Source organism: Pyrus communis, chromosome 2 (genome assembly GCF_963583255.1).
Source record: "Pyrus communis chromosome 2, drPyrComm1.1, whole genome shotgun sequence".
NCBI classification, from domain to species: Eukaryota; Viridiplantae; Streptophyta; class Magnoliopsida; order Rosales; family Rosaceae; genus Pyrus; species Pyrus communis.
In genome coordinates this window covers 3,810,312-3,835,987 of record NC_084804.1, presented here as the reverse complement: position 1 = coordinate 3,835,987, position 25,676 = coordinate 3,810,312, and the positions used below count along the sequence as shown (strand labels likewise).

Below are 25,676 nucleotides of genomic sequence, written 5' to 3'. Positions count from 1 at the left end.
TAAAGAGCGAGTTAAAAGGTGAAGTACAAAAAGTTGAAAATTGAAAATAGTAATTGACTCCTTTTTGAGGAAACAGATAATCCATGCATAGACAAGTCCATCTTTCTCGTGTCAATTAAAATGATAAAATAAAAAATTATTTTGCAAACATTGAAACACCGTTAGATAATATTATAATACAGATTTGTATATCACATGATTACGTTCGAAGATCATACAATAATATTTTTAATGAAACCATTTGAGCCTTTTGAGGCACTCAAGCATGGGCTCTCAAAGTTGCCCAAGGGTTTCATTTCAAGTGTCTCACTGTCGGACAGTCCACAAAATAACATGGGGCTTCTATAGCATAACAGGGAGGATGTCTTTGAATTCATCCTTCTAGGGACAAACCCATCCTATATACTTCACTAGCCTTCCAGCTCTGGGGACAAGCCATCACAAAATAGATCGATATACAAATATTTTTACACAAGCAAATAAACTACAAAACTGAAATATACAAATCTTTTAATGATCAGTAGCAAAATGTAAATGAATGATCATCTTTAGAGTGATTAACCTGCTAAAAATATCAAAGCCAATACATTTGATGCTATTGATATGGGAATTACTTCAATTACAAGGAATCTGTAAGAGAAGAACTCAACTGGAGCTAGAAAAAAGCAAATGCAAAATCTGGAAAAACCAAGTCACTCACCTAGTATACAATGAGCAAAAGCAATTGGAGGAAGAGAGCCTCCGCAAAAATAAATTGGCCAGCCGGTGTTAGCTACCTCCGATCGCCTTCAAACAAACTCTTCAAATGAAGCCAGCAAAAGAAAAGAAAATTTTGGAAGACTGGGGCAAATCTAACTCTAGGATTGCTGAGAAAAATGAGTAATTAATTCCTGTCAAGGTAGATAAAAACGTTAGAGCTCCGTCTGTCACAGAAAACTTCTAGTGTATGCAAAATAATGTGACAATGAAAGATGGTGAGATTATTACCTCTGAGTAGCGCATATGATCATGACGCAAATTGGAAGTTTTTACAATGGTTTCCCACTTGGTACTCATGGAGGATGTCTCCAATTCCAGCCTTTTCGTATGGGCGTGTGAAAATGAATTTCTCGAAGAAATTGACGAAAGGGTAGACCAAAGCCAAGACTCGGAAGGTGATCTTGGTAGAGGTGGGGGAAGAAGAGACTGTACAGGTATAATCTGACCACTTTTCGTATCCAGGTTTCCATTAGCACCAGAGTTTGAATAGTTAAATGCCTCAGTTTCCTGACCAATTCCCAGCAGAGAGTCCTTCATTGCAACTATTTGGCCTTTGAAGTGGGGTATGTCACATAATGAAGATGATTTGTCATCAACAGACTCGAATACTTCAGTTTCCGATTTGCCACCACCCTCGAAATTATTCAGGCATTTGATGTCTTGAAACGGAGATTCTGCAGAAAAAGTTTCTTCCATCTCTCTTCTCTTTAATAAGGTCTCAAAATCTTCACCAGCACAATCTACTTGTTCTTTTATATCGAAAGAACTGGAATTCAGATAAGATAGTTTGGCAACATTTACGGTATCTACATACAGCGTCTTCTCAACGATAGGGCTCTCAGAGCCTGGCCCTTGATTATTTCTTTGAAGGCTTGTTACTTCCTGAGAGCTGTGACCACCTTTTTTATGCAAATTGAACTTACTATTGGCTTTGGTATTCTCTTCTCTGGGAACGCCAAGAAACCCTGCTACTGGAAATGGAGATTTAGGTGCTTCATTTCGGTAGGGGGATATGCAACCACTTCGTGAATGCCTGAAGGGAGATGACCTACTTTTGTTTAGATCCCCAGCATGTGTAAAGCGACTGGATTCACCGACCCGCTTATACTCAAACTTCTGCAATTCAGCTGAATGGACTCCACGAGGTGCTTCACTTCGGTAAGGGGATATGCAAGTGCTACGTGAATGCCTGAAGGGAGATGACCTACCTTTATTTAGATCACCAGAATTTGTAAGGCAACTGGATTTACAAGCCTGCTTATGCTCAAACTTCTGCAATTCAGCTGAATGGAATCCACGAGGTGCTTCATTTGGATAGGAGGTTATGCAAGTTCTTCGTGAATGTTTCAAGGGAGATAACCTACCTTTGTTCAGATCACCGGAATGTGTACGGCGACTGGATTCACAAGCCTGCTTATACTCAAACTTCTGCAGTTCAGCTGAATGGACTCCATGAGGGGCCTCATTTCGATAGGGGGATATGCAAGCACTCCGTGAATGCCTCAAGGAAGATAGTGTACCTTTCTTGAGATCACCAGAGTGTGTAAAGTGACTGGATTCACGGGCCTTCTTATACTCAAACTTCTGCAGTTCAGCTGATTTGACTCCACAAGGTGCTCCATTTTGGTAGGGGGATATGCAAGCACTTCGTGAATGCCTCAAGGGAGATAACCTGCCTTTTGTTAGATCACCCACGAGTGTCAAGCGACTGGATTCACTAGCCTGATTGTAGTCAAACTTTTGCAATTCTGCTGATTTGACTCCACAAGGTGCTCCATTTCGGTAGGGGGATATGCAAGCACTTCGTGAATGCCTCAAGGGAGATAACCTGCCTTTCGTTAGATCACCAACGAGTGTAAAGCGACTGGATTCACCAGCCTGATTGTAGTCAAACTTCTGCAATTCTGCTGATTTGACTCCACAAGGTGCTCTATTCCGATAGGGGGATACACAAGCCCTTCGTGAATTCCCGAAGGGAGATGAGCTACCTTTCTTTAGATCACCAGAATGTGTAAAGCGATTGGACTCACCAGCCTTCTTATTGTCCAACTTCAGCAATTCACCTGATTGGACTCCACAGTTTGATTTGCGCTTATAAGCAGCATCCCAAGCATGCTAATTAAAACCATACAACATGTCAGTAATTTATATGATTTAGTTATAGGAAAATAAATGAACGAAACTAGAGATGTGATAGTTTCTTAATAACCTTGTTGAGTGGTTGGCTAAGAGACCGACCATAAGCAGATTTTTCAGGTCTTGCAACCCCAGAGGATGAAGACGTGAGAGCCCGGGTCTTAACTTTCATCCCTGGAATTGGACCTAAGAGGCATAAAGAATTTCGCAAGCATAAGCGGGGAAACAACCCACAACCCTTTGCTGAAACAGAGCCAGAGGCATCGTACTCGTCATCTTCCCCTTCACTTTCTTCTTCCTCTTCATATTGTCTGTGTTGCAGTTCCATTTGAGACCTTTGTTCCTTTGGTAAGGGCCTTGTATCCTCACGGATTACCCTCGTGATTTGTCTTGGCTGTTCAGGTGCAGCTGTATGTTGCTTCTTTGCAGCATGAGGTGTCTCCAAAGCCATTGCCTTGGCTGCAGGTAAGAATCGATTCATCAAGAAGTCCCGGGTTTGTGGATCAACAGCGGAGGCTATAGATGACTTTGCATCTGCACCATGAGATTGACTCCGACAACTTGCACTACAGTTCAAGGAGAAAGACTTTGTAGGGGAAATTGTCTCAAGTGCATCCGAATAAATATCATCCTCGTCCTCTGATTCCGAGGCTCCTCTCTGGTTCATTACCTCTTTTGAGCACTTCAATTCCTTCACATTTTCCTTCGTAGAATACGCATTAAAGTGCGGTGATCTTGCCCCATTTTGATCTCCATGATCCCTTTCTGAACTTTGCTTTGTAACATTTATAAGCTTTCCGGGTGGAAGCCTAGGAGTAACCGAAACCTCCTCTGTAGCCTCTGCCTCTTTGCCTACCTTGGCTTTTCCGGGGATGTGCTCCCAGTGAAAAGGAACTGCAACCGGTTCTGTCACCTGCTCCAAGCAAAAGTCCGATTTATAAGGAGGAAGACTGTGCCGCCCGTCGGGCCTCTGCACTATCTTCTCTTTCTCTCTATCTGCGATCACCGGTGTTGTAGCAATCCGCCTCACGGACAGAAAAGGTGCATTCAAGTTCAGTTTCCTTTCCTCCATGAATCCTGATTTCTATCAAGCCAATTCTGTCCAATCCCTCGGAAACTTAAAGTTCACCGATTGAGAACAAAACCCCAATTGCTAACAACAGGGGTGGCACAACAGATGATGGTAAATCCGTTCGCATTATCCGAATATAAACACTTCTGAAAAGAAAAGAAAAAAGTTCAGAAAAATTCAACAACTTCACAGATAAGCATTTAGTAGATGAGCTGAATTTTACCTGCTCTGACAAACTCCCATAACCAAAAGAATGACTACTTCTGGTGAATAAAAAACAAACAGAATATAAGACAGAACAAACTTTGAATGTGTGCCAAAGGAAGTAACTTTACTGTGAATCCCAATCCAAATTTGTCTCATTCCAACATCATCCTAATTCAAATCAAAGAAAACAAAGGGAAACAGCAATACCAGAATGTTTCAAAGAAAACCAAGAATTTAAAATCACGCATAATTTACACCGTCTGCCACTACACATTGAAGTCGTGCATCAAAAAGTTGTGAAATTTATCAAAAACTCCATTGAAGAAGTAAGAGAGGAGGCGTACCTGTGAAAGTTGAGACTCTCTTGCTTCAGAGGGAGATTGCTTCGAGCCTGTGTGCCCTGATGATATTTGGGCTCCGATAATGATGCCGTTTAGTGTGGGGAATGAGTGCAAACAAAGAAAATAAAAGAGCCAAGAAAGGAAGGTGTTAGAGAGAGAAAATGAGTAGAGAGAGAGAGGTGGAAGAAGGTGAGAGAGTGCTTTTTTTTTTTTTTTTTACTTATTGAGTGTGTATGTAATGTCGGACATGGAATGTGACCAAACACATGCAGAGGATAAAACTAAATACAACATTGTACAGTACTTTCGTTGGATCGATCATACCGCTCCTCTCTTCTTCTTCCCATACCATTTTTCAGTGTACTATGAACACGGTTACGTAAATTATAATTTTACTTAATTAGAAATTTGTTTTCTTATCATTACACTTATGAGTATAACTTATCAATTTTATTGTTTATTCTTATTACAATACGTAACATAATACACTACATAATTTGTATTCCCGACGCTCATAAATTTTTTCCCATGCGTGGTCCCATTGAAGTTTTCATCTTTCTTGATATGGGATTATGCATCTGCTGATTCTTGCTGGGTTATTTATGAAAGTGGCATTAATTTGACCCAAAAAATGAAAAGAAAGTCGTATAAATCAAATAATTGAATAGGGATGGATGGAGACTGGAGACTGGAGAGGCCATGCGATGGAGGAGAGGGAGGTGTGGTCACGGACGTAACGGTTGAGCAACAGTGACAGTTGCTACTTGCTCATCCAAAGCTCCTTTAACTCATCAAATCTGCCAAATTTAGTGGACCGACCGACCGACTTGTTTATTCAACATTCAGTCACGACTCTTCGTCCACCACGTAGCATTTATATATCTTTGGCAATTATTCCATGTTTTCCACAGTGATTGCCGTTTATTAAGGGTTATTTAGAAGAAAAAAAAACCTTAAATTAGAGAAATAAGAATTGGGAAGAACATAAATGGGAGCGAGATCAATTACTTCTTGATGATTGAGTTATTGAGTCAAAGGGTGGTAGTGTGGTGGTTACATGTTTTTTTTATTATGTATGTATTAATAATCATGGGGAAGTCTAGGAATCGAAATAATTGAAATACTCATACGGTGTTACATATGTTAGTAAACACTGAAAAAGTTAAAAAATCAGAATATTTATTTCTCGTGTCAAATAAGTAAATCTGCAATATGATTTTTCGGATAAAGTTTGACTAGAGAATGTTTATGTAAATAACGCTTATGCTCATAATAAAAATGTTTTTTTTATTTTTTAAAGAGATTTTTGTTAGAATCGTAACATTATTTTTATCAAAAATCCAAAATTTCAACAAAAATGACTTTGAAAGTGCTTCTTAAAGAATCACTTGATCTACCAAGTGCTAATACTGCTTAACCATTCTTAGTTTTTTTTTTTTTTTTTTTTAAGGGACCGGCTGATGGTTTCGTCATGGCATTCCATCATTCCAGTAGTTAGGAAGACTCACGGAGGAATTTCAACCTCCCTCTAGTCACTATCATGTGATTCATCATCATCAAAATTCAAACTCAAAATGTGTATGAAATACGGGTTTGAAATTTGTCTATAACTATTCTTAGTTTATACACACCTAAGATGCAACAAAAAATCAATTTCATTTGATGTGGCTAAAGTACTTGATGACTCATAGCGAAAGTGGAGGACTTGGACCCATTTGCATGTGATGCAACTCTCTCTCACACTTTCTCCGGATGCTTGATTTTGTCGACAGGTTTTAAAGTTGGGATTTGAAATTTGTCACCAAAAAAGTAAAAATGCATAACATAACATTAACATGGGAGGTTTAATTAAAAAGATGAGTGATGTTAGGGAAATTAATTTTTTTAAATTAAATTTACAAATCAAATAATGTGGTTGTAGATAATCGAATTATTAATTAATTATCGATTAACGTTTTATTTTTTATTAATAACAGTCATTTAGTTTACACAATTTCGTTTAAAAATTTAATCTCACCAACATTACCCTAAAATGATTGTCAATCAAATTATAATACCACCAATGCTTTTCTCCTGATTGCCCTTAAATTGCGGAGACCAACTTTGACTGCATTTTAAAAGCAATCTTTTATTTATTATTTATTTGGTTTTTTCTTTTTATTCAAACAATCAATAAAAGATTTATACCAAAAAACATTTTCTAAAACAAAATAAGATATTTCATTCATTTAAAAAATTGGCATCACAAATACATATAATGAATAATTCTGCTCTCAAATAGCAAATAGTCATTGTAAACTAGATCTAAAAAATATTACAATAAAACATCACTAATCACAAAACAATAAGTAAACTTCAAACACTCGTATGAGCTAATCGAGAATTGCAAGATTAAGAAAAAAGAAACTAAAGAATGGATACTTTGCAAGAGATAAAAAAACTCAATAATCATCTTTTTTTTTCTTTCTATAGCATAACTTAAACTAAAGTTTTTTCAGAATGCTCACATTAATAATATTATTAAACCTTATGTTACACGAAGATCATGCGAGAACAAAATCTCAAATAAGGAGAAAATTATTATTATTATTTTGAAACAGATTACCACTCTTTTAAATTAATTAAAGGTTATACTCTTTAATGTGAATAATATGTTGAAGGTAGCGATTAGATTCTAGTTAATTACCTGCGATTAAGCTGATTGAATGATTAAGCTTATAAGTAGGATGAAATTGCCAAACGGTTTATGTTTAATGTGTTTGAGATGGGCCTTTTTAAAAAAGACAGAAAAACATAAAATTGGGCCTATCTAAAGGCCTCAAATTTGACAAATTAACAAACAAAGAAATTTGGGCCTATCTTAAGGATTCTAACCCAAGCCATGTAGGACATACAGTTTTATCTATGCCAACACATTTCTTTTGGTACAACGATGAATTTAATGGGTGAAACAATTTTACATAAATAAAATATAATTTACTGTTTAAAGTAAAAAAAATTTTTCCGACACAGATATTATCCATACTAAGGGGTAGTGATGTGGGTTAAACTTCACAATGAGCTAGCAATATTGCAGTTCAAGTTCGCCTTTAATGAAAATCGAATATAAGACCTCTCACTTACAAGTGAATAGGAATACCACTAGACCATAATACTAAGTGGCAAAGTAATTTTTTTAGAACAGGTTGACATGGGGCAATGGTTCTCACGGTGGTTGCGTTTGTGTTGGTTACCATTTAAGTATTGGATATGTTTTAATTGTGGTAGTGAATAATGGTGTTTGCGCTGGTGATGGTGATGACAGAGTATTCCAAGATGCCAATTCACTGTCCATGCATTGCACTTGTTGTCCCTAGCCAATCCTAGTCATGTTAGAACATGTTAGAAATGGGTAGGGAGAAGGTTTAGACATGACATGTTGCTGGGTATCATAGGGCTTGGGTCTTAGGGTTGAAACCAAAGTCCGAACCTTGATTTGGCTAAGATAAACCTATTTAAGCTCAACCCGATTAAGCTTTAAGACGAAAACTCATATTTTCCGATGTGAGATTTATATTCTCAACAGTGAGAAAGCTATCACCAATTGATTGTGATTTGCATTACTACTACTACCTAAACCCTTTTTTAACTTCTTTCTAAAGCATTTTTCATGCTTTTGATCGTGTGACTTTTGATATCACTAATAGATTGTAGAAAGCGAGAGATGCATGTCTCACAACTAAATCGACTGTACGCAGTGAGATAATTAGACCTCTTTATGGAGGTGGGACTCTAGCAATTGCTCTTATCAACCATGTGTTTGTTTTTTGTTACAAAGGGGAAGATTATGTGGTGGTTCAATCAATACACAAGTTATGCTACTTGCAAGGTATAAGGATTATAAGAGTCTCATATCAGAAAATGCAAATTGATTGTCGTATATCTTGTGGTTGCACTTTTAATTATACTGTGATTTTTTATTACAAAATCATGACGGTAAAATGCTAGTTGTTGAAAGTGATAAGTGTCATTAGTTGTGGGCCGGGACTTAACTCTTTAAAATCTTAATAGTTAAAACATAATCAAAGATCCAACTTCTCATAACGTTGACTTGTGCCTCATTGTTAAGCTTAAAAGAGTCACGTGTTGGTGAAAAGAAAAACCTTGCAAGAGCCTATAAGAGGTTGGACTACTCCCTATATTGTTAATTGGTTTTATGGTGGAACATCAACTTCTTTATGGTGTCAGGTCATGTTGACCACGTGTGAAGCCCACGGCCATACGTGCTCCAAGTCATCCAATTCTTGATGCCCATGTATTTGACTTGAAAATTCGCCACGTATGAAGCTCAACAACCACACGTGCTCTACACCACCCAATTCTTGATGCATAGAGCATCTCTAATACAGTCTCTATATAGGGACAACCACCGTATAAAATTAGTATAAAAAAAAATATAGGGACACAATGAATCTCCAATGGATTAGAAAGTGAGTCCCTAAAGTATAGGGACTCGCCGGATACTTGGTGTATGTACTCACATATAGGGACTATAGGAATTGAAATGGTAGATCCAATAGGACAATTTAAGTGGAAAAGCAGGCGTGGGTCCCAGTCACATGGCCTTGTCTTTTTTTTTTTCTTTTTCATTTCAACTGTTTAAAATGGAGGGTTCAAATTGATTCTTGTTTTTCAAATTTTTTTACCATTGAAAGATAACCATTTTAATTTAGGTTACTCTCTCATGTTGGTTTTCAAATTTTTTTTTCTCTTTTCATATTGTCTCCGTTGAAAGATTAATAATTTCAATTTGGGTTACTCTCTCATGTTGTTCTCTCATCATTCCTCTAAATACCAAATTATCTAACCAAAACTTATCACAACTTCATCTCTTGTACTCAATTCACTCACTCAATTCACTCATTCTAGTTACGTTTTTGTAAAGAAAAAAATTGGTTCAGAATTTGAAATTTTTTCTGTTAAAATGTTCACAAAAATATTTTACGAGAACGTAATGTTAAATTAAATAAAAAAATGTGCACCTAATCAAATTATCACACAAAATTGCAAAAAATTCAAATTTAGGAATTCTATTATAAGGACTCTCCCATTGGAGGCAATATTCCTTTAGGAACACAAAGATTCCCTTTAAGTCCTTAAATGAGTACTCAAAGGTGGTGGTGGGAGTCCCTAAATAGGGACTCCCATTGGAGATGCTTTCACGTATTTGGTTTGAAAATTCATCACACATGAGGGGGCGTGTTAATATGTGAAGATAAAAGAGTCACATCCTTGAAAGGAAACCTTGTATAAAGTTATAAAAGGTCAGACAACTCCCCATATTACTTAGTTTTACGGTGTAACCTCTTCTAGCATCGCTCTACTAGTACTATCAATGAAGTAAAGCCTCCACTACTTCGACTAGAAAAAGACTTGGCCATTGGGAACAGATCAGAAGACCCATTGCAGAGAAAAGTCTTGGTCTTCGTTTTTTTATCTCCGTCAATTCGAACAACTAGCCTATCTCAATTTATACGGCAGAAAAAAGTCTTAATTTCTGGATCTCCTGATCATCAGTTGCTAATTTCCAGAATGCTAGCAAGATTATTCAGTTTCTGCATTTCAACCAATTTTTTATTGTGATTGGCTTTACCACTACTACCTAACCCCTTTTATTAATTCTCACCGAATCCTATTTGTGAGGATTTCAAAGATCATTCAATCACATCTGTTCATCGTGCATCGTGCGATAAGAGAAAAGTCTTCATTTATATGGAAGAGAAGAGTCTCCATTATAGTCAATTCGAACAACTTTGTCTTCATTTGTGGAAGAGAAAAGTCTTAATTTTTCGGTCTCGAGATCATCACTTGGTAATTTCCAGAATGCTAGCAAGTTTATTCAGTTTCTGCAACTCTTCACTTTGTCCAAATTCCACACCCCCCCCCCCCCCCCACCCCCCAACCTCCTCCTCCTCCTCCTCCTCCTCCTCCTCTCTCTCTCTCTCTCTCTCTCTCTCTCTCTCTCTCTCTCTCTCTCTCTCTCTCTCTCTCTCTCTCTCTGTGTTATGTAGAAGGCGTGTAAAAGGGCATGCAAGCAACCATCTAGGGTATCGCTGCTATAACGCCCCCGGTACTGAGTGATGGCTAAGTGTAAAGTAACGTTTGATGTGGAGAACTCGAAAAGGTAAGTTGTGAGCTCAGCTTCCATGCATTTCTTTTTGGGGTTTTTGAACTTTAATCTTTAGGAAAATTAAAATTTAATAAAAATCAGGTGTTAGATTGAATATTGATTTTAGTTCCTTAATGTGTGTACTTAATTCAAATTCATATTATATTTTTGTTTTTATATTTAATAGATAACTTATTTAATGTTATTATATTAAAATTTTAAATTTATTATTATACACATTTTAATTCATTAATTTTATTTAACTTTCTCTAATTAGTGTACCTAAACGTTCGTATCATAATATATTTTACTAAATTAGTGTATCGAAATGTCCATACCTAAATATATTGTAGTGAATTAGTGACATATAAGAAAATATGTAAAAACATAAGTATGCCGAAAATTCCGTACCTAACTATATGATACTAAACTAGTGTACCGAAATGTCAGTACCTAATTATATTATATTAAACTAGTGTACTGAAATCTTCGTACCTAAACATATTATACTAACCAGTGTACCGAAATGTTCGGACTTGAACATATTGTAATGAATTAGTGGCAGATAAGAAAATATGCAAAAACATAAGTGTACCGAAAAATCTATACGAAAATATTTTCTTGGGTAAATTACATTTTACCTCCTTAGGTTTGGGATCGGAGTATTGGTGCTCGAAGCAGAAGAGCTCGCCGCACCAGCACCGGAATCCAGTCAACCCGACCTTTCTCCAGCATCCGGAGCACCGATTGACCCCACGCCCTTTCGAAGATTCGCCTGATTCACGATCTTCGACGCCGTCGTCTCTAGAAGGTCTCAGCTGGGGCCTCGAAGATGAAGGTGGGTCGGGGTGGCGAAGAGGGAGGAGTGGGTCTGGGGAGAAAGAAAGGATGGGAGGTGAAGAGGGAGGAGATGGAGAAGTGGGTCGGGGGGTTTTCTGGGTTTGTTTGGTGGTTGTTTTTTTTTTTTTTTAATATGGTAAATATTATTATAATTTAAATGCATAAAAAGTTATTTTTTTGCCACGTGGCACAAATGTGACAACTATGTCAGCACAAATGTGGATCATATGTTTTCCACATCATCACTTAACAGATTTTCTAACGGATATATGAAATTGAAATAAAATGATAAGTAAATGTATGAAATTGAAATATTTTAAAGATGTTGTAAAGAATTGAAATTAACCTCAAACCTGAGGGGGTAAAATGTAATTTATCCTATTTTCTTATATAAGATGCTACCATAATGAGAATTAAAATTTATAATATTTTCATAAAATTATAAATAAAAAAAGAGATATTAAATACGTATGCTGGCATCAAATAGTGTCTAGAGACTAAAATCAATTTTTAATTTTGTATAAGATATTTTCCGAAACTTCATCTTATTTAGAGATTAAAATCTAGTTTTCTATTTCTTTTTTCCCTTTTTACGTAAGTGTGGCATCAAATAATAGGGTCGTATCTCCAATTAAGCCTTTCATCTACCAAGTAGCAGTATTTGTCTCAACTTAGTTGAAAGAAATCTTAAATTTAGTTTACATAGAAATTATATGTATTTATAGCGTTTTTTTTTCCAGTACTAAACAACAGTACGAACATGAGACAAATGAAGAATATTATGGAGCCCATAAAGAACTACCAATTAATCCAAAATTTCTAGATGTACGTGGGCTAACATTCCTCGTAACGTGGAAGAAAATATTTGCAATATCATGTGCATTTGGAGTCTTGGTGGATCCTTTATTCTTCTATATTCCTTTCGTCAATAAGAATATGAAGTGCTTCGAGTTGGATAAAAAGTTGAAGACTATAGCTCTTGTATCACGATTACTTACAGATTTCATGTATGTAATTGACATTATCCTTCAAATTTGGATCGTGATTTTGGCAAAACGAAGGATATTAGTCAGTAATCCTTTGGCAATGTTGGGCAAGTGGGCTTGGAAATCATACATTATAATGGACATTTTGGCCATTCTTCCTGCACCTCAGGTACGACAACTCTTTATTACATACTGAGTCTAAATAGCCGCTCCTAACATGGTATTTCGGGCTCCGTCTGAGATTTTCTTGCAACATTCATCCTTTATGATATAACATACTCACAGACTCACAAGAGGGATCTCTCTGAGTACACACACACGTACATCTATGTGAAATTCGGACTTACCAATATGTTAGTTAATTCAATTCCAAATTATGATTATATTTGTTGGTTATCCAATGTTATGCCAGGTTTTAACATTTATATTGTTTCCAAAAACGAGGGGTTCAAGTTCTTTGCTTGCTAAGGAGTTTATGACTACTTTTGCTCTGTTACAATATGTCCCACGGGTTTTTCGCATCTACGTAGCATGTAAAGAATTCAACAAGACTCCTACAACCGAGACTAGAATATGGATATTTTTCAAAGGTGGATTCAGTCTCTTCCTTTACATCCTTACTAGTCATGTAAGTTTCGTTCACATATATGAATCTTTTCAAAACAAAAACAGCTCAAATCCTGTACAATCATTAACTCACGCACTACTCGTTGGTCCTTCAGGTACTTGGAGCTTTTTGGTACTTTTTAGCTATGCAACGAGTGTCAACTTGCTGGCAACTCGCTTGTCAAAGTGATCAAAATGGATGTAAACCTAGTACTTTTTATTGCAATGATCGTTTGTTCCAAAAGATCACAACCCTAAATGATTTATGCCCTATAAATCCGTCAGATGCAAAGGTTTTCAATTTTGGGATATTTCTTGATGCTCTTCAATCTGGTGTGGTGGAGTCAACAGACTTTCCCAGAAAGATTTTGCATTGTTTCTGGTGGGGACTTCGAAATCTAAGGTTTGTACATGGATAGGGCAGCAAAGAATTTCCGTTAACGATGCGCAAGAAGTTATTGAAGATTTTCTTACTTCCAGGCTCTGCGATCATTGAATTTAATTATACTTCAGATATTATTTCTTCTATGTGATTTTTGCATGCAGTTCTCTCGGATCAAACCTCGAGACCAGTAACTACGCAATGGAAAATCTGTTTGCCGTTTTTATTTCTTTATTTGGCTTGCTACTATTTATATTTTACCTCAGTGGAAATTTGCAGCAGGTTGGTGACCAATAACATCTTTGAACCCTAGCCCTCATTCCTGGTTTTGATATTTGAGGATTTAATGAACTGATGACCTCACTGTGTAATAGATATGGACGCATAGGGTAACTAAATCATCAGCGAAGAGGAAAGTTCTACGGCAGATGGAATTGAAAAAGTTAGAGATCCAACGCTGGTTATCTGAAAATGGCATTGGCATCCCTAAGCGTATGAAGAAGGTGATGATACAAAGGCTACAAATACATCTAGAAGGAGACAAAAACATCGATGTTAATATGAAGAGTATCATCTCTATTGTTTCCGTGGAAGATAGAAGATTAATCAAACTCTATTTAAGCTGGTCTATTCTAAAAAAAGTAAGTTAATTACTCCAATTCTCTGAATTAAGTATGTTCTGGATACATGCAATATGGAAGCATCACTTTAGTAGCCTCGTGTCGTTAACTAGTACTCTACTAATACCCTTCAATGTTTTCAAGGGGTACCGTAGAATTTCCCTTGTGTTCCTTAGTAGCTATTTTGTCGTATTTATTCGCTTCATTTTTTCTTAATATATCTTACTGTAGGTGCCAATGTTTCAAACCCTGGATGAAAAAGTGCTGAAAGAAATTTGTCGAAGCCTTGAGCCAGTGATGTTCACTGAGGATACCTACATTGTTAAAGAGGGGAAACCACTTGATAAGATGTTATTCATCACGCAAGGCATTGTATGGAGCTACGGATCTAGTAATAATAATAACACTAATAATACTGAAAGCACTCGTTGTCTTAAGAAAGGTGATTTCTACGGAGAAGAACTTCTAAACTGGGTATCGAAAGTTAGCTACTTCACTGCCTTACCGATCTCGACCAGGTCTGTCAAGTCCCACACAAATGTTGAAGCCTTTGTTCTAAGGGCTTACGACTTGAAAACTATAGTCTCCAAAAACTGGTTGCATTTTTTCAAGTTCACTCCGCCCTCTCAGAAGCAGCATCTTGCAGCTTCTTCGCTTCAAAAAAGTTGGCGCCGCCATCTTGAAAAGAAGGCACGGGCTGTGCATCTTGCCCAGCTGAGAGAAATGGGGAATAAAAAGATAACGGATGAAGTACCTCTTCTAGGTCAGTTCAAGTAGTTCGATCAATACTTGTGTACTTAAATTGATGCATATTATTTCAGCACATATGGTGTGTCATATTATCTACTTATATTTGTAACTAAGCAGAATTCACGTTCAGAAATCTGTTCAGAACTCCAGAATATTCCTTACTAATTTAAGAAGGGAGAGGATTAACTAAATCATTTGTTTCCATCCGAAGGAAGACAAGGTCCATATAAGTAACAAATTAGAATTTCAAGAGCACACAATATTCATCCTCTCACAGGTTCGTTGTGTTATTTTCTGCCGAGCATTAGCAAAAAGGTTCTTGTGGGGTTGGTTCGGGAGGTGTATGCCGAAGGTAGTTGAAAAATATTTCGGTAGTAGCTGCCGAACTTGCCAGACAATTCGCGGATACGAACCTGTAAGAGGATGAAGTTGGTGTTATTTTTTAGGGGTTGGAGAGAGTGAATGAGTGTAGAAAGAAGAGAGTTTCGTATGAGGATGGACGGGAAGAATTATTTTGTGTTTTTTTGGGTAAACAATTTTCAGTTTCTGAAAAGAGAGATGTTAGTGGCAAGTGTCTTGTAGCTCATTTTGTCATGCCCCGATCTCAACATACATTCATGATCAACACGTGACATCACTAAATATCCGTATCTCTAACATACCCCGCCCCCGGGATATGTACAAAGCATAATTCAATATTCGAATTGCGTTGTAATTTTCGTGTATTTTATGGTTGCATCTAACCTCCTCGTTAGACTACTGCATACGTACCCTCAACAGGGATCAAGTCATTCGTAGTTCGTCAATTCACTACACTTGAATATTCATCACATAAATTGTTATATCTCAACAATATACTACAATGCATATCATGCAATATTTCAAAGAACAAACGACGAAGCACAATCATATTCTCTAGCCATATTGATCAACAAATCTACTCATAGTGCCCACAATCACAATCAACATAAGTCCACATTCACATCATCAATAAAACACAATACACCAAAATGCAGGGCTAGTGGAACACAGTTCGGTCGAAACCTACAACTTTGAAGCTGACTCGAATCCAAGGAACCAATAAGTCAAATGATGCGATTTTGAATCACTCAACGAAATCCATCAACATTAGGTTTCAGACCATTCAACGGAACCAAAACACCAAGTAAGAGGAATTTCGGACCATCACTCAACGGAATCCAAACCAGGATACGATTCCGGACCATCACTCAACGGAATTGCGTAGTGGAGTATGAGGGATTATGGACCATCACTCAACGGAACCTAAACCAGGATACGATTCCGGACCATCACTCAATGGAATCGTGGAGTAGAGTATGAGGGATTCCGGACCATCACTCAATAGAATCCAAACTAGGATATGATTCCGGACCATCACTCAATGAAATCGTGGAGTAGAGTAGGAGGGATTCCAGACCATCACTCAACAAAATCCAAACCAAGATACGATTCTGGACCACCACTCAACAAAATCACGGGGTGGAGTAGGAAGGATTCCGGACCATCACTCAACGGAATCTAAACCAGGATACGATTCCGGACCATCACTCAACAGAATTGTGGAGTATAACGCATAACAACCAATCAATGAAACAACATATGAATCAAGTTACTCAAGTTATAAAGGCTCAACGAAACAAGAAATGAAATAATGAAACGAGGGGTGAAACACGTTTTGAAGCAACAAACAATAAACCCCATAACAATGGGTTAACGGTCCACCACTAGCCCTCACCTTTCATCACATCAAGCCAATCATACAAAACAAACCATATTTCCAATATGCACGTCAAATCCCACTTCATAAAACTACATCGATGGCTAAATATAAAAATTAACAATTTATAGGAAACATAATTATAAAACCATTTCATATTCACATATATTAAAGTCACTTACATTTCATCATATCATACCATCTATGCAAATCAACCACCTTTCAAATATGCACGTCAAATCACATATCACGATCATCATCAGTACACAAGCCAAATCATGTTTAATAAACATAGGTCTATGGCTAAATATATCTATATATATATATATATAATCACATTTCTATAGAAATCACATTATATATATATATATATATATATATATATATATAAAATCACATTTCTATAGAAATCACATTATAAAACCAAGTCATATTCACAGATGATACCAACATAAGAAATCAAGGTGATAACCATATCACATATGTTCAAGTCACTCTCTAACCAATGCAGGCCCATTAGACTTCACTTAAGTCTCCCGTAGTACTAATTTTAGTATTCAGAACGTTTCGAGACATGTTGACCAAAAGTCAACTCTTAGTCAAAGGTAGGGTCCACAATTCTACATAATTCGATCTAGAAAATTCGCACATTGGATTTCGGATCTATAACTTTTTAAAGTCCACATTATGCTTCTAAAACAACCTACTAAAATTTCATCGTGATCCGACGGTCAGATCTCCGCTAATTACAAATTTAAGTGACGGCCAACGTTTGATTTTACAAACTTAGAAATTCAATTCGGGAAGATCCATACGGTGGATCCCCAATCCGTAAGTTTCTATGGTCCTCAAATATTATGTATTATAAGGTATTAAGGTTTGGTAACGATCCAACAATCGGATCATCGATTCATATTTTAATCAAGTAATGTATCATAGTGAAATTAGGTTCAAACGATCAATCCACATCATACGAATATCAAATACAAAATCAGGACATCTAATTGAACTTAGAAAGGCATTTTCGGCCCACTGGCCACCCGCCGCCGCGTGTGGCGGTTTCCGGCGAACGGAAACCCTATTTTCCGACTAACTCCAAAAATTACCAAATTTCACAGAAATGTAGATCTTGATGAGTAGAGCAAGTTTCATACATGTGGCCAAGTCTAATCTGGCCGGGGAAAGCCCCAAATTCACTCAAACCAGCCGGAAACCCTAAGATGGGTGCTCTTCGATTCGACTTCCTCGATGTTCCAACACCCCTACAACTGATTGGGTCTTGTTCCTGGGTGCAAGGGGAGTTGATTAAGGGTGGTGGTAGGTGGTGTAACTTGTCGGAACGGCAGAATAACCGTCGAGCACCTTCGATGTTCGGGTGAAGTTCTACACGAAATTGGACCTTAAACCTTTCGAAATGGAAGATAGGAAGTTACTGAGAGTTTTGCATGTGTTGGATGGTGGTGATTCAACGGGAAAAATGGCGGAATCGTTGGAATTAAGCCGGGTGGAAACCGGGTTACATGGGTCACGGGAATGGAGGGGGGAATTTGTGACAACCCGTTCCAAATTTTACGTTTTTATTTTATTTTAAAAGCGTGAATTTACGAAATTGCCCTAGAGGTAAGGACTTTGACTTCCGTTGACCATCGACTTGAGAGATGTGGGACTTATTCTTTTAGCATATCCTCGTAGTACTTGTTGGTACGAACGTATAGGCGAAAGCCGTTTGCGAGTTCGGATTATAACGGTATAGTTACGGACGTTCGAAATTGGTTATTCAAGGTTTAGTGTTAATTAAATTAAATTCCCACTTTGTGGGGTGAAGCCCAATCAGAAATGGAGGAAAGAAAGAAAAGGAAAAAATAAATAAATAAATAAAGGAAAAAGGAAGTGGCTTTCTCGTCCACCCACACCCACCATGAGTTCCCATTTTCCAAGGCCGATTCCGGCCAACTCCGGTGGAGTTTTTCGATGCCACCACCACCATCTTGAAGCTCTCATTCCCCTCTACAAAACCCACCCAAGAACCACCTTGATTAACCATGGTATGTGGCGGTTTGAGGCCACGAAAGTTGACGAAAATCAATAGTGCTTCGGCCACCCTTTTCGATTTTCCGGCAAATCGGCAAAGCGATGGCTGATGCCACCACTTGGGCTTTGTAGCCCATCATCCCAGGAGCAAAACCCAACCAACCTTGACCCCGTTGGACCACCGTAGACGATGAATCGACGTCGGGAAGTTTTAGGCACCCGTCGGCTTTGTGGGCAAAATTGACCATCTTCCGTCCACTTTTGGACTTCGTGGAAGGTATGAAAATTGCTCCACTCACTGAGATATTCATTTCTGTGAAGTTTGAGAATTTTTGGAAATAATTGGATTTTTCGGCGAGTCGGGGCGGCGGACCGCCACCCGCGGCGGCGCGTGGCCAGTGGGCCGCCAATGCTATTTTTAGGCTATGTCGAATGTCTTGAATTCATTTTTGTCATTTGAATGACGTAGGTTGATCGTTGGAACCTAAATTCGTTACGATACGTTACTTGATAAAAATGTGAATCGATGATCCGACCGTTGGATCATCACCAAAATTGGATACATTATAATACGTAATATTTAAAGATCATAGGAATTTATGGATCGGGAATCCGACTTACGGATCTTCCTGAATTGGATTTGTAAGTTAGTAAAATAAATGTTCACGGCCACTTGTTTTAGGCAATTGGCGGAGATCTGACCGTTGGATCGTAATGAAATTTTAATATGTTATTCTAGAAACATATTGTGGATCGTTGGGAGTTGTGGATTGAAAATCTGATATGTGGATCTTCCGGGTCAAGTTATACAGGGTTGTAAACCCTACCGTCAATCTTTGATCGACTGTTGACTTATGGTCAATGGGTCTCAAACTATTTTAGAATGTCGTTGAGGTTGTGTTTTATGTGAATTACTTATTCTACGGATAAGAGTTCTGAGATGTGATTTGATAATTGGTCACAGGGACCAATCATTCAGGACGTCTCGATGCGTGCGTTAGAGAATCATAGCGTGGACTCCAGGTGAGTGGATCTTTTCCTTTTTATCGTACATATTATTGAGAGTTCTATCGACACTTTTAAATTGATTAGGTATATTACCTTCATATAATTATTGTGAATGCTTGAAGTACCTATATGAACTACGAATGGTTTGATCCCTGTTTAGGGTACGTAAGCAGTCTAACGAGACGTTAGATGCAACCATAAAATATTTGAGACAAAAGTCTTGTTTGGGAAATTGAGTAATGCAAAGGAAATTGGTAAAGGCAAGTTTTAGTTTTGTGAATTAGTTAGTTAAATTAGTGTTAATTGGGTTGTCATGGATAATTATCCCTGAAAATAAGTAGTTCAGGAGTATGGCGTTATTGATTGTACACTTCACACCGTATTGTTTATAATTGAAAATGCTACGACATGGTTGAGTATTAGATTGCATCATGGTATATCCATATGTATATTACTTGCATATAATTATTGGGAATGCTTTCAAGTGCAAAGGTGAACGCAGGACACCCAGGTAAGTTCAGGTGAGTTTATGGTATTAGTTGAATCGATTGCGTTATAGCATGACTACAGTTATTTGTTAGGCAACTTCGATAATGTCGTACTGGTTGCCATGAGTTGCACATGTTATATTGAGATGCATTGAGAGCTCATAAACCTGCACCCCGGTGTTAGTGCTCCCGCCCGTGGCCAGGGCACAGTCCTTCACGTGATGTTCACCTCCTGCACCTTACGCTCACCTTGGATCCAAGGTAGGTGCACAGTCCTGTCGTACAGACCACTTTAGGTGGTTCCGACTCGTAGGTGACCCGCGATTATTCGCACAGTCTTCACGTGATCGTAGCACTTAAGCATATTTATTTACACCCAGTCCTGTCGTACAGACCACTTTAGGTGGTTCCGACTCGTGTGCAGGTATACTTATTAAGCTATTGGCTAGCCATGATTGATGAGATATGGATAAGTCGTACAGGTCACTATAGGTGACTCCGACTTATATGCTAGCCATGATTGATGAGATATGGATAAGTCGTACATGTCACTATAAGTGACTCCGACTTATATGCTAGCCATGATTGATGACATATGGATAAGTCGTACATGTCACTATAGGTGACTCCGACTTATATGCTAGCCATGATTGATGACATATGGATAAGTCGTACAGGTCACTATAGGTGACTCCGACTTATATGCTAGCCATGATTGATGAGATATAGATAAGTTGTACATGTCATTTTAGATGACTCTAACTGATATATCACTTTGTATTGATTAAGTTCATTTGGCCTACTTATTAATGTATGGTGGAGTTGATGGCAAACCGTGGTTTTGGTCATTTCTGAGTATGGTTTGGACATATGTATATATGTTGTACTGTCCTATAGAAAACGATAAGGGAATTATAGTGAGGGGTTATTACTGTTAGAAAGGTAATAGTTTTGGGAAGCTTGGTTTTACTGCTTACTCACACTTTCTGTTTTGTACCCCTTCAGGTTTTAACTGCTGAGTTCGTATCAACAAGGATATATAGCTAATCTTAGTATTGGTGGCTACTTTTAAGGGTATGATTCTTACCCACACTACTGTACCTTACTTATGCTCTGACATCGCGTGTGAAATGGGTTCGCTCCCACTCGTAGCGCACTCTGGTATTTAGACACTTTTAGATTCAAATTTATTCACTTTTTATACACTATCACATTTTATGGCTTCGTCACCTTCCAGGTGTCGGCCAGCACAGCTCGATTCAGGGTCCAAGTGGACTTTCTGGGTCGGGGTGTGTCAGAACTCCCTTCCATCCATTTGTCTGATTGGATCCAATTTTAAGTCATACCTCGTAGGGCCAAATTCCCACAAAGTGGGAGTTTATTTAATCTAACATCTAAAGTTTTGTAAAATGACTTCAAGGGTTCATAACTATACCGTTACAATCTAGATTCGCAAACAATTTTCGCCTATGCGATAATGCTTTCAAGATCTATTCAAAAATATAAATCATGACCTCGAAAGGTCTACGGATTTTAGATAATTAATTTCCAAAATTCAAACTTCGTAACTAGTTTGATTAAATCTAAATTCAAATAAATTAATATAATTTCTCGAAAAACAATATAAAATCTCAATAATACAAATACGTAAATTATCCTATCTTTTGTAAGGAAAAAAAAAAGAAGATGTCATTAACATTTCAAAAATGTCTGTATTATGAGGTCTATTGTAACATGCACTTTCATCCTAATTTGACCCAAAAAAACGCAAGTACAAATAAAATAAAATAAAAAAAGCAACAATAAAACAAAAGAAAATAGTCAAATTATTTTCGTGTTTTTAATTTTGTTTAAAATAAAAACTAAAACGGTTAATTTGAAAACCAGTCAACAAAGAATGGTCATGTTTCCAGAGTGAGAACATAGGAGGGCAAAGCCTGTCTGCCGCTGAGTTCTTTTCAGCCGTACTCTGTTTTTCATTGAAGTGTTTTCGACCTAATTTAAAGAAGATATATTCCAAAGCCAGGACAACAACTTTGTTCAATCTGCCTTCAACCTTGTTCTACAAGATTGGGGGAGAAAAAAACACATTTCAAACATTAACTGTAATCAATCAATTTATTGTGTCCATTGCATCAAGCAGAGAAAAATCACTTTCCTCCTAAATGTTTAGGTTTCTGGTTTTCCTTACAGCTTATGTTCCACGGAATCAATGTTCATGAGAACATACTCAGAAAAACAGGATGAACAAATTCCTGTTTGACATAAATATAAATAGCAGTAGTAACAGCAAACTTCAAACTTCACAGAAACAATAACTTCTCTTCCCGCTCTTAGCGCATTGCAGCGAACCGGTTCATCTTCCACTGCAGAGGTTGGTATGTCTTCTCTGTTTGCTCCTCTTTAGTCCATGGGAACTTGTGATGGGCCATTTTTCTCTTCTTTGCAGATACTCCCAAGTAATCTCCGTGACTCTGCGTATAGAAAATACGAGAGACATCAGTCACTTATTGTTTCTTTTTTAATACGCTTCACAACTTGCTACATTGGTTAAGTAGTAGTTTGCAACTTCTTACAACTACTATAATGTTGGTTTTCAGTGTCGAACGAGGAGTTATTGAAATAAAAGATGAGGAGAATTTCTGTACCTTGAGACAGAGGCCCTCGGAGACATCACAAATGGGGTAATCACTCGGGCAGCAGTATTCAGTTCCAGTGCAGCAAACCGCATTCTGATAGTCGCAGCAACCATAGATGAAGCAGAAGCCATAAAATTCATAGAGGCAACAGCATGTTTGATCAGGTGGACAATAGGAGAAGTCCCCACAATCACTTGGTGAAGGAGATGGTGGTGGAGGCGGTGGTGATGGTGGTGGAGGCGGTGGTGATGGTGGTGGCGGTGGTGACGGCGGCGTAGGAGGTGGTGGTGGAGAGGCTGGGGAAGGTGCAGATGACTCTTTGGTAGGATATGAAGCCATGGCGTTGATTGCACAAACCCCATATGGTAAACTAGTGTTCCTTCTAATGTAAATGTATCCGTCTATCCCCCAACTAGTCCCCCATGAATTCTTTACAATCCAGTAATCTTCATCACCTTCAGAACCATACCCCACTATAAGAACTGCATGGTCAATGTCGTTTGGATCAGAGGAGCACTCACCGTCGTAGATACCCTGAGTGGATGGTGAATCACATTACATTTTTATCTATTATGTCTTGCTAACGTTTCAGACATCCAAGCAACAAGTAAAGCAAACACAAATTCAACTTACTCCGGTGTAAAGTTGGAAATCCCAAGCAGAACCGTCCATACCAACACTAACGGGCTGCTGAACAGCAGCACATAAAAGATCAGTGTCTGTTTCTCCCACATCTTCATATCCGTCAATGGAGACGGCTTTGGTTTCCTCCTGTGTAAGGCAGCACACAAATTAGAACAAATGAAGAGTGGATAAAATTTGTTCCAGACAGAAGCATTATAAGCTATAGTGAGGAACCAGACCTTGGTGATGCTGCATGTACCATCCACACCGCTGTATGGGTAATCAGTTTCCGTATCAATACCACCATTGCTAATAACCCATTCAAAAGCGTAGTCCATGTAGCCTCCGTCACATCCTTCGTTACTGCTGTCACAATCCACAAGCTCTTGTTCTGAAACGCTAATGAGGTCTCCAGTGACTATTGCGTTGACTCCTTCAATAGCTCCAGTGCTAGAGAATGCCCAACAACTTCCTGTGAACACAAAAACCAGAAGTGTATAAGAGATCGAAAAACTTAGCATGAATGTCAATTTAGGCAGGGTGCGACGTTTACAATTTGGCAGCACCGCGGATGATATGTCATTTCATATGAACACTATAAACGTTCTTTTCCAAAGTTGAAGAAGAGAAAAAGATTATCTATTATCATTTCCCCAAGAAACTTGTTTATTCAGTAAAACAGCAGAAGCCAGCTCTGCAAGACATTTGCAAACTTATATCCCAACTCCTAAGGAGTGAAAGTTATCTTATTATATTTTATTACCATGTATTACTACAACCAAACTCCTTTTTAACTATCTTAAGCGTCTTTAGTATTTTGACCATGTGACTTTTGATAGCATCATTGATAGTAGAAACTGTGAGAAACCAAAAAGTCAATGAATGATGACCACTAAAGATGGCCTTCTTTAGAAACATTGTTCATCAATTCAACTGGTTGAATCCAAGATCTCCCCTTTTAACCAATTATGTTATCATGAACTTTAAGTGTGAAGCCTCTTTAGAATTAAAGATGTATGTCAACAAGCTTATAGTTAGTAAACTATGCATATATGTGCAATCAAAAGCCAGATAGAAGAACCAATGCTCATCTAGTGCATCTATCCTAAAATGATATCTGATCCCTTTTTCCCAACTAATTTACGGAAAGGAGATTCGAACTTGAGTGTAAGGGATGACAGTATGACACTGCGCTGACCAACGCACCTAACCCAGATATCGCACTACTAGTCCAACCCACATCTGCAATATCTGACCTCTAAAAGTCCAAACTTTTACCACAAAATATTCAGAACTATTCATATAAACTTGTAAATAATCGAAATGCACTCAGTACCTAATGAAATAAATGAATTTGAAACATACCACAACTGCCTTGGTCCTTGACAGCAGTCACAACTCCCTTCTTCCTCCAATCGAAAGAAGAAGGAGCATCACATGACTTCACCGGTTTCCCCCCCATTTTCTTCACCAGGTTAAGATTCTCCCTTTTGAGAAGGGGCATTTGCACCTTCTTGGACAAGTAAGTCTTCCTGAACTCCTCATTACTCATGTCAGCAAACCCATTCAACCCAACCCTCTGACTACGATGGGCATTTTTTGCATCCCTCTTCCTTGCATTCTTCTCCAACACAAACTTGAGATTCTTCTTGAAATGCTCAAACCTCCTCTCATGCTCTCCAGCATGCCTATACACCTTCCTGTGCTTCTGCTTCCACAGCCTGAAAAGCTCCACAACTCTCTCCTCTGCAGGAAAGTGTTCCACTATTTCTTGCCCAACAATGGAGTATTCACTTGGGAGACTAGAAGAAAGGCACGCCAGTGATGCCCAGATGAAAAGAGCCAAACCCAATTGAATTTTGTGGGAACCCATGACTTCCTCAACTGGGTTTCCACTAAAGATGCTTGATTTTCATCCACATCCATGGAGACGTATATATGGTGAGAGCAGCTGAGCTGCTGAAGACGCAACCTACCAGTCAATTCACAAACACTATTACTTCTGCTTTAATTCTAGGGATGACAAGAAATCGAATTATTGAGATATTTTTTTGATATTTTTTTAATTTGTTGAAGTACCAAATTTTGTTGGTGGTCTGGGAGTTGAAATATTTACCCGTCTACTGTTCAGCTCCCTTGACTTGAGAGTGGCTGACTGGAAGGAAGAGAGAGACCCACCATTCAACTGTCTGCAACACCCGACTGGAAGCTGAAGGTTGAAAATTTCTATCAACCAGATACTTGGGAAGGTGTAGTGTACCGTACCAAAATAGGTGGGTAATATCCGTGCTGGACGTTGGA

At 38.0% G+C, this 25,676-nt stretch overlaps 3 protein-coding genes across 6 annotated transcripts; 1 reads left to right on the top strand and 2 right to left on the bottom strand.

Moving 5' to 3' along the window:
• Positions 1-325: 325 nt before the first annotated feature.
• Positions 326-4,764, bottom strand: LOC137726575 (uncharacterized). 4 transcript variants are annotated; one of them, XR_011067649.1, is made up of 5 exons: positions 4,519-4,764; positions 2,969-4,113; positions 988-2,874; positions 701-890; positions 326-424 (listed from the first exon to the last, which is right to left on the bottom strand). XR_011067649.1 is itself a non-coding variant. In XM_068465510.1 (5 exons), the coding sequence occupies exons 3-5, from the start codon at positions 3,965-3,967 to the stop codon at positions 858-860; spliced, it is 2,919 nt and encodes a 972-aa protein (XP_068321611.1). In that variant the 5' UTR covers positions 3,968-4,113; positions 4,191-4,342; positions 4,519-4,764; the 3' UTR covers positions 326-857. The 4 variants fall into 4 exon arrangements, 3 of the variants coding, with proteins under 3 accessions (XP_068321611.1, XP_068321610.1, XP_068321612.1); XM_068465510.1 differs by adding an exon at positions 4,191-4,342 and having other exon boundaries at positions 326-890; XM_068465509.1 differs by having other exon boundaries at positions 326-890.
• A 6,825-nt stretch (positions 4,765-11,589) lies between these two features.
• On the top strand, positions 11,590-15,626 carry LOC137726401 (cyclic nucleotide-gated ion channel 1-like). The gene is made up of 6 exons (XM_068465327.1): positions 11,590-12,658; positions 12,902-13,117; positions 13,212-13,498; positions 13,642-13,759; positions 13,852-14,118; positions 14,329-15,626. The coding sequence occupies exons 1-6, from the start codon at positions 12,440-12,442 to the stop codon at positions 14,872-14,874; spliced, it is 1,653 nt and encodes a 550-aa protein (XP_068321428.1). The 5' UTR covers positions 11,590-12,439; the 3' UTR covers positions 14,875-15,626.
• A 6,585-nt stretch (positions 15,627-22,211) lies between these two features.
• LOC137724819 (low-temperature-induced cysteine proteinase-like) lies at positions 22,212-25,290 on the bottom strand. Its single transcript, XM_068463501.1, has 5 exons — positions 24,741-25,290; positions 23,615-23,847; positions 23,385-23,522; positions 22,761-23,285; positions 22,212-22,586 (listed from the first exon to the last, which is right to left on the bottom strand). Exons 1-5 carry the CDS (start codon positions 25,246-25,248, stop codon positions 22,446-22,448), a joined length of 1,545 nt encoding a protein of 514 aa, XP_068319602.1. The 5' UTR covers positions 25,249-25,290; the 3' UTR covers positions 22,212-22,445.
• Positions 25,291-25,676: the final 386 nt, after the last annotated feature.

Bases quoted from the DNA above. Each gene is read 5' to 3' on its own strand.
- LOC137726575 (XM_068465510.1), bottom strand. From the start codon at position 3,967: ATGGAGGAAAGGAAACTGAACTTGAATGCACCTTTTCTGTCCGTGAGG. The intron at 2,875-2,968 runs GTTATTAAGAAA...GGTTTTAATTAG, and splicing joins TTAGCCAACCACTCAACAAG to CATGCTTGGGATGCTGCTTA. The intron at 891-987 runs GTAATAATCTCA...CTACCTTGACAG, and splicing joins ATCATATGCGCTACTCAGAG to GAATTAATTACTCATTTTTC.
- LOC137726401 (XM_068465327.1), top strand. From the start codon at position 12,440: ATGAAGTGCTTCGAGTTGGATAAAAAGTTGAAGACTATAGCTCTTGTA. The intron at 13,118-13,211 runs GTAAGTTTCGTT...TTGGTCCTTCAG, and splicing joins TTTACATCCTTACTAGTCAT to GTACTTGGAGCTTTTTGGTA. The intron at 14,119-14,328 runs GTAAGTTAATTA...ATCTTACTGTAG, and splicing joins GCTGGTCTATTCTAAAAAAA to GTGCCAATGTTTCAAACCCT.
- LOC137724819 (XM_068463501.1), bottom strand. From the start codon at position 25,248: ATGGGTTCCCACAAAATTCAATTGGGTTTGGCTCTTTTCATCTGGGCA. The intron at 23,523-23,614 runs GTCTGGTTCCTC...TGCCTTACACAG, and splicing joins GTACATGCAGCATCACCAAG to GAGGAAACCAAAGCCGTCTC. The intron at 23,286-23,384 runs GTAAGTTGAATT...CCATCCACTCAG, and splicing joins ATTTCCAACTTTACACCGGA to GGTATCTACGACGGTGAGTG.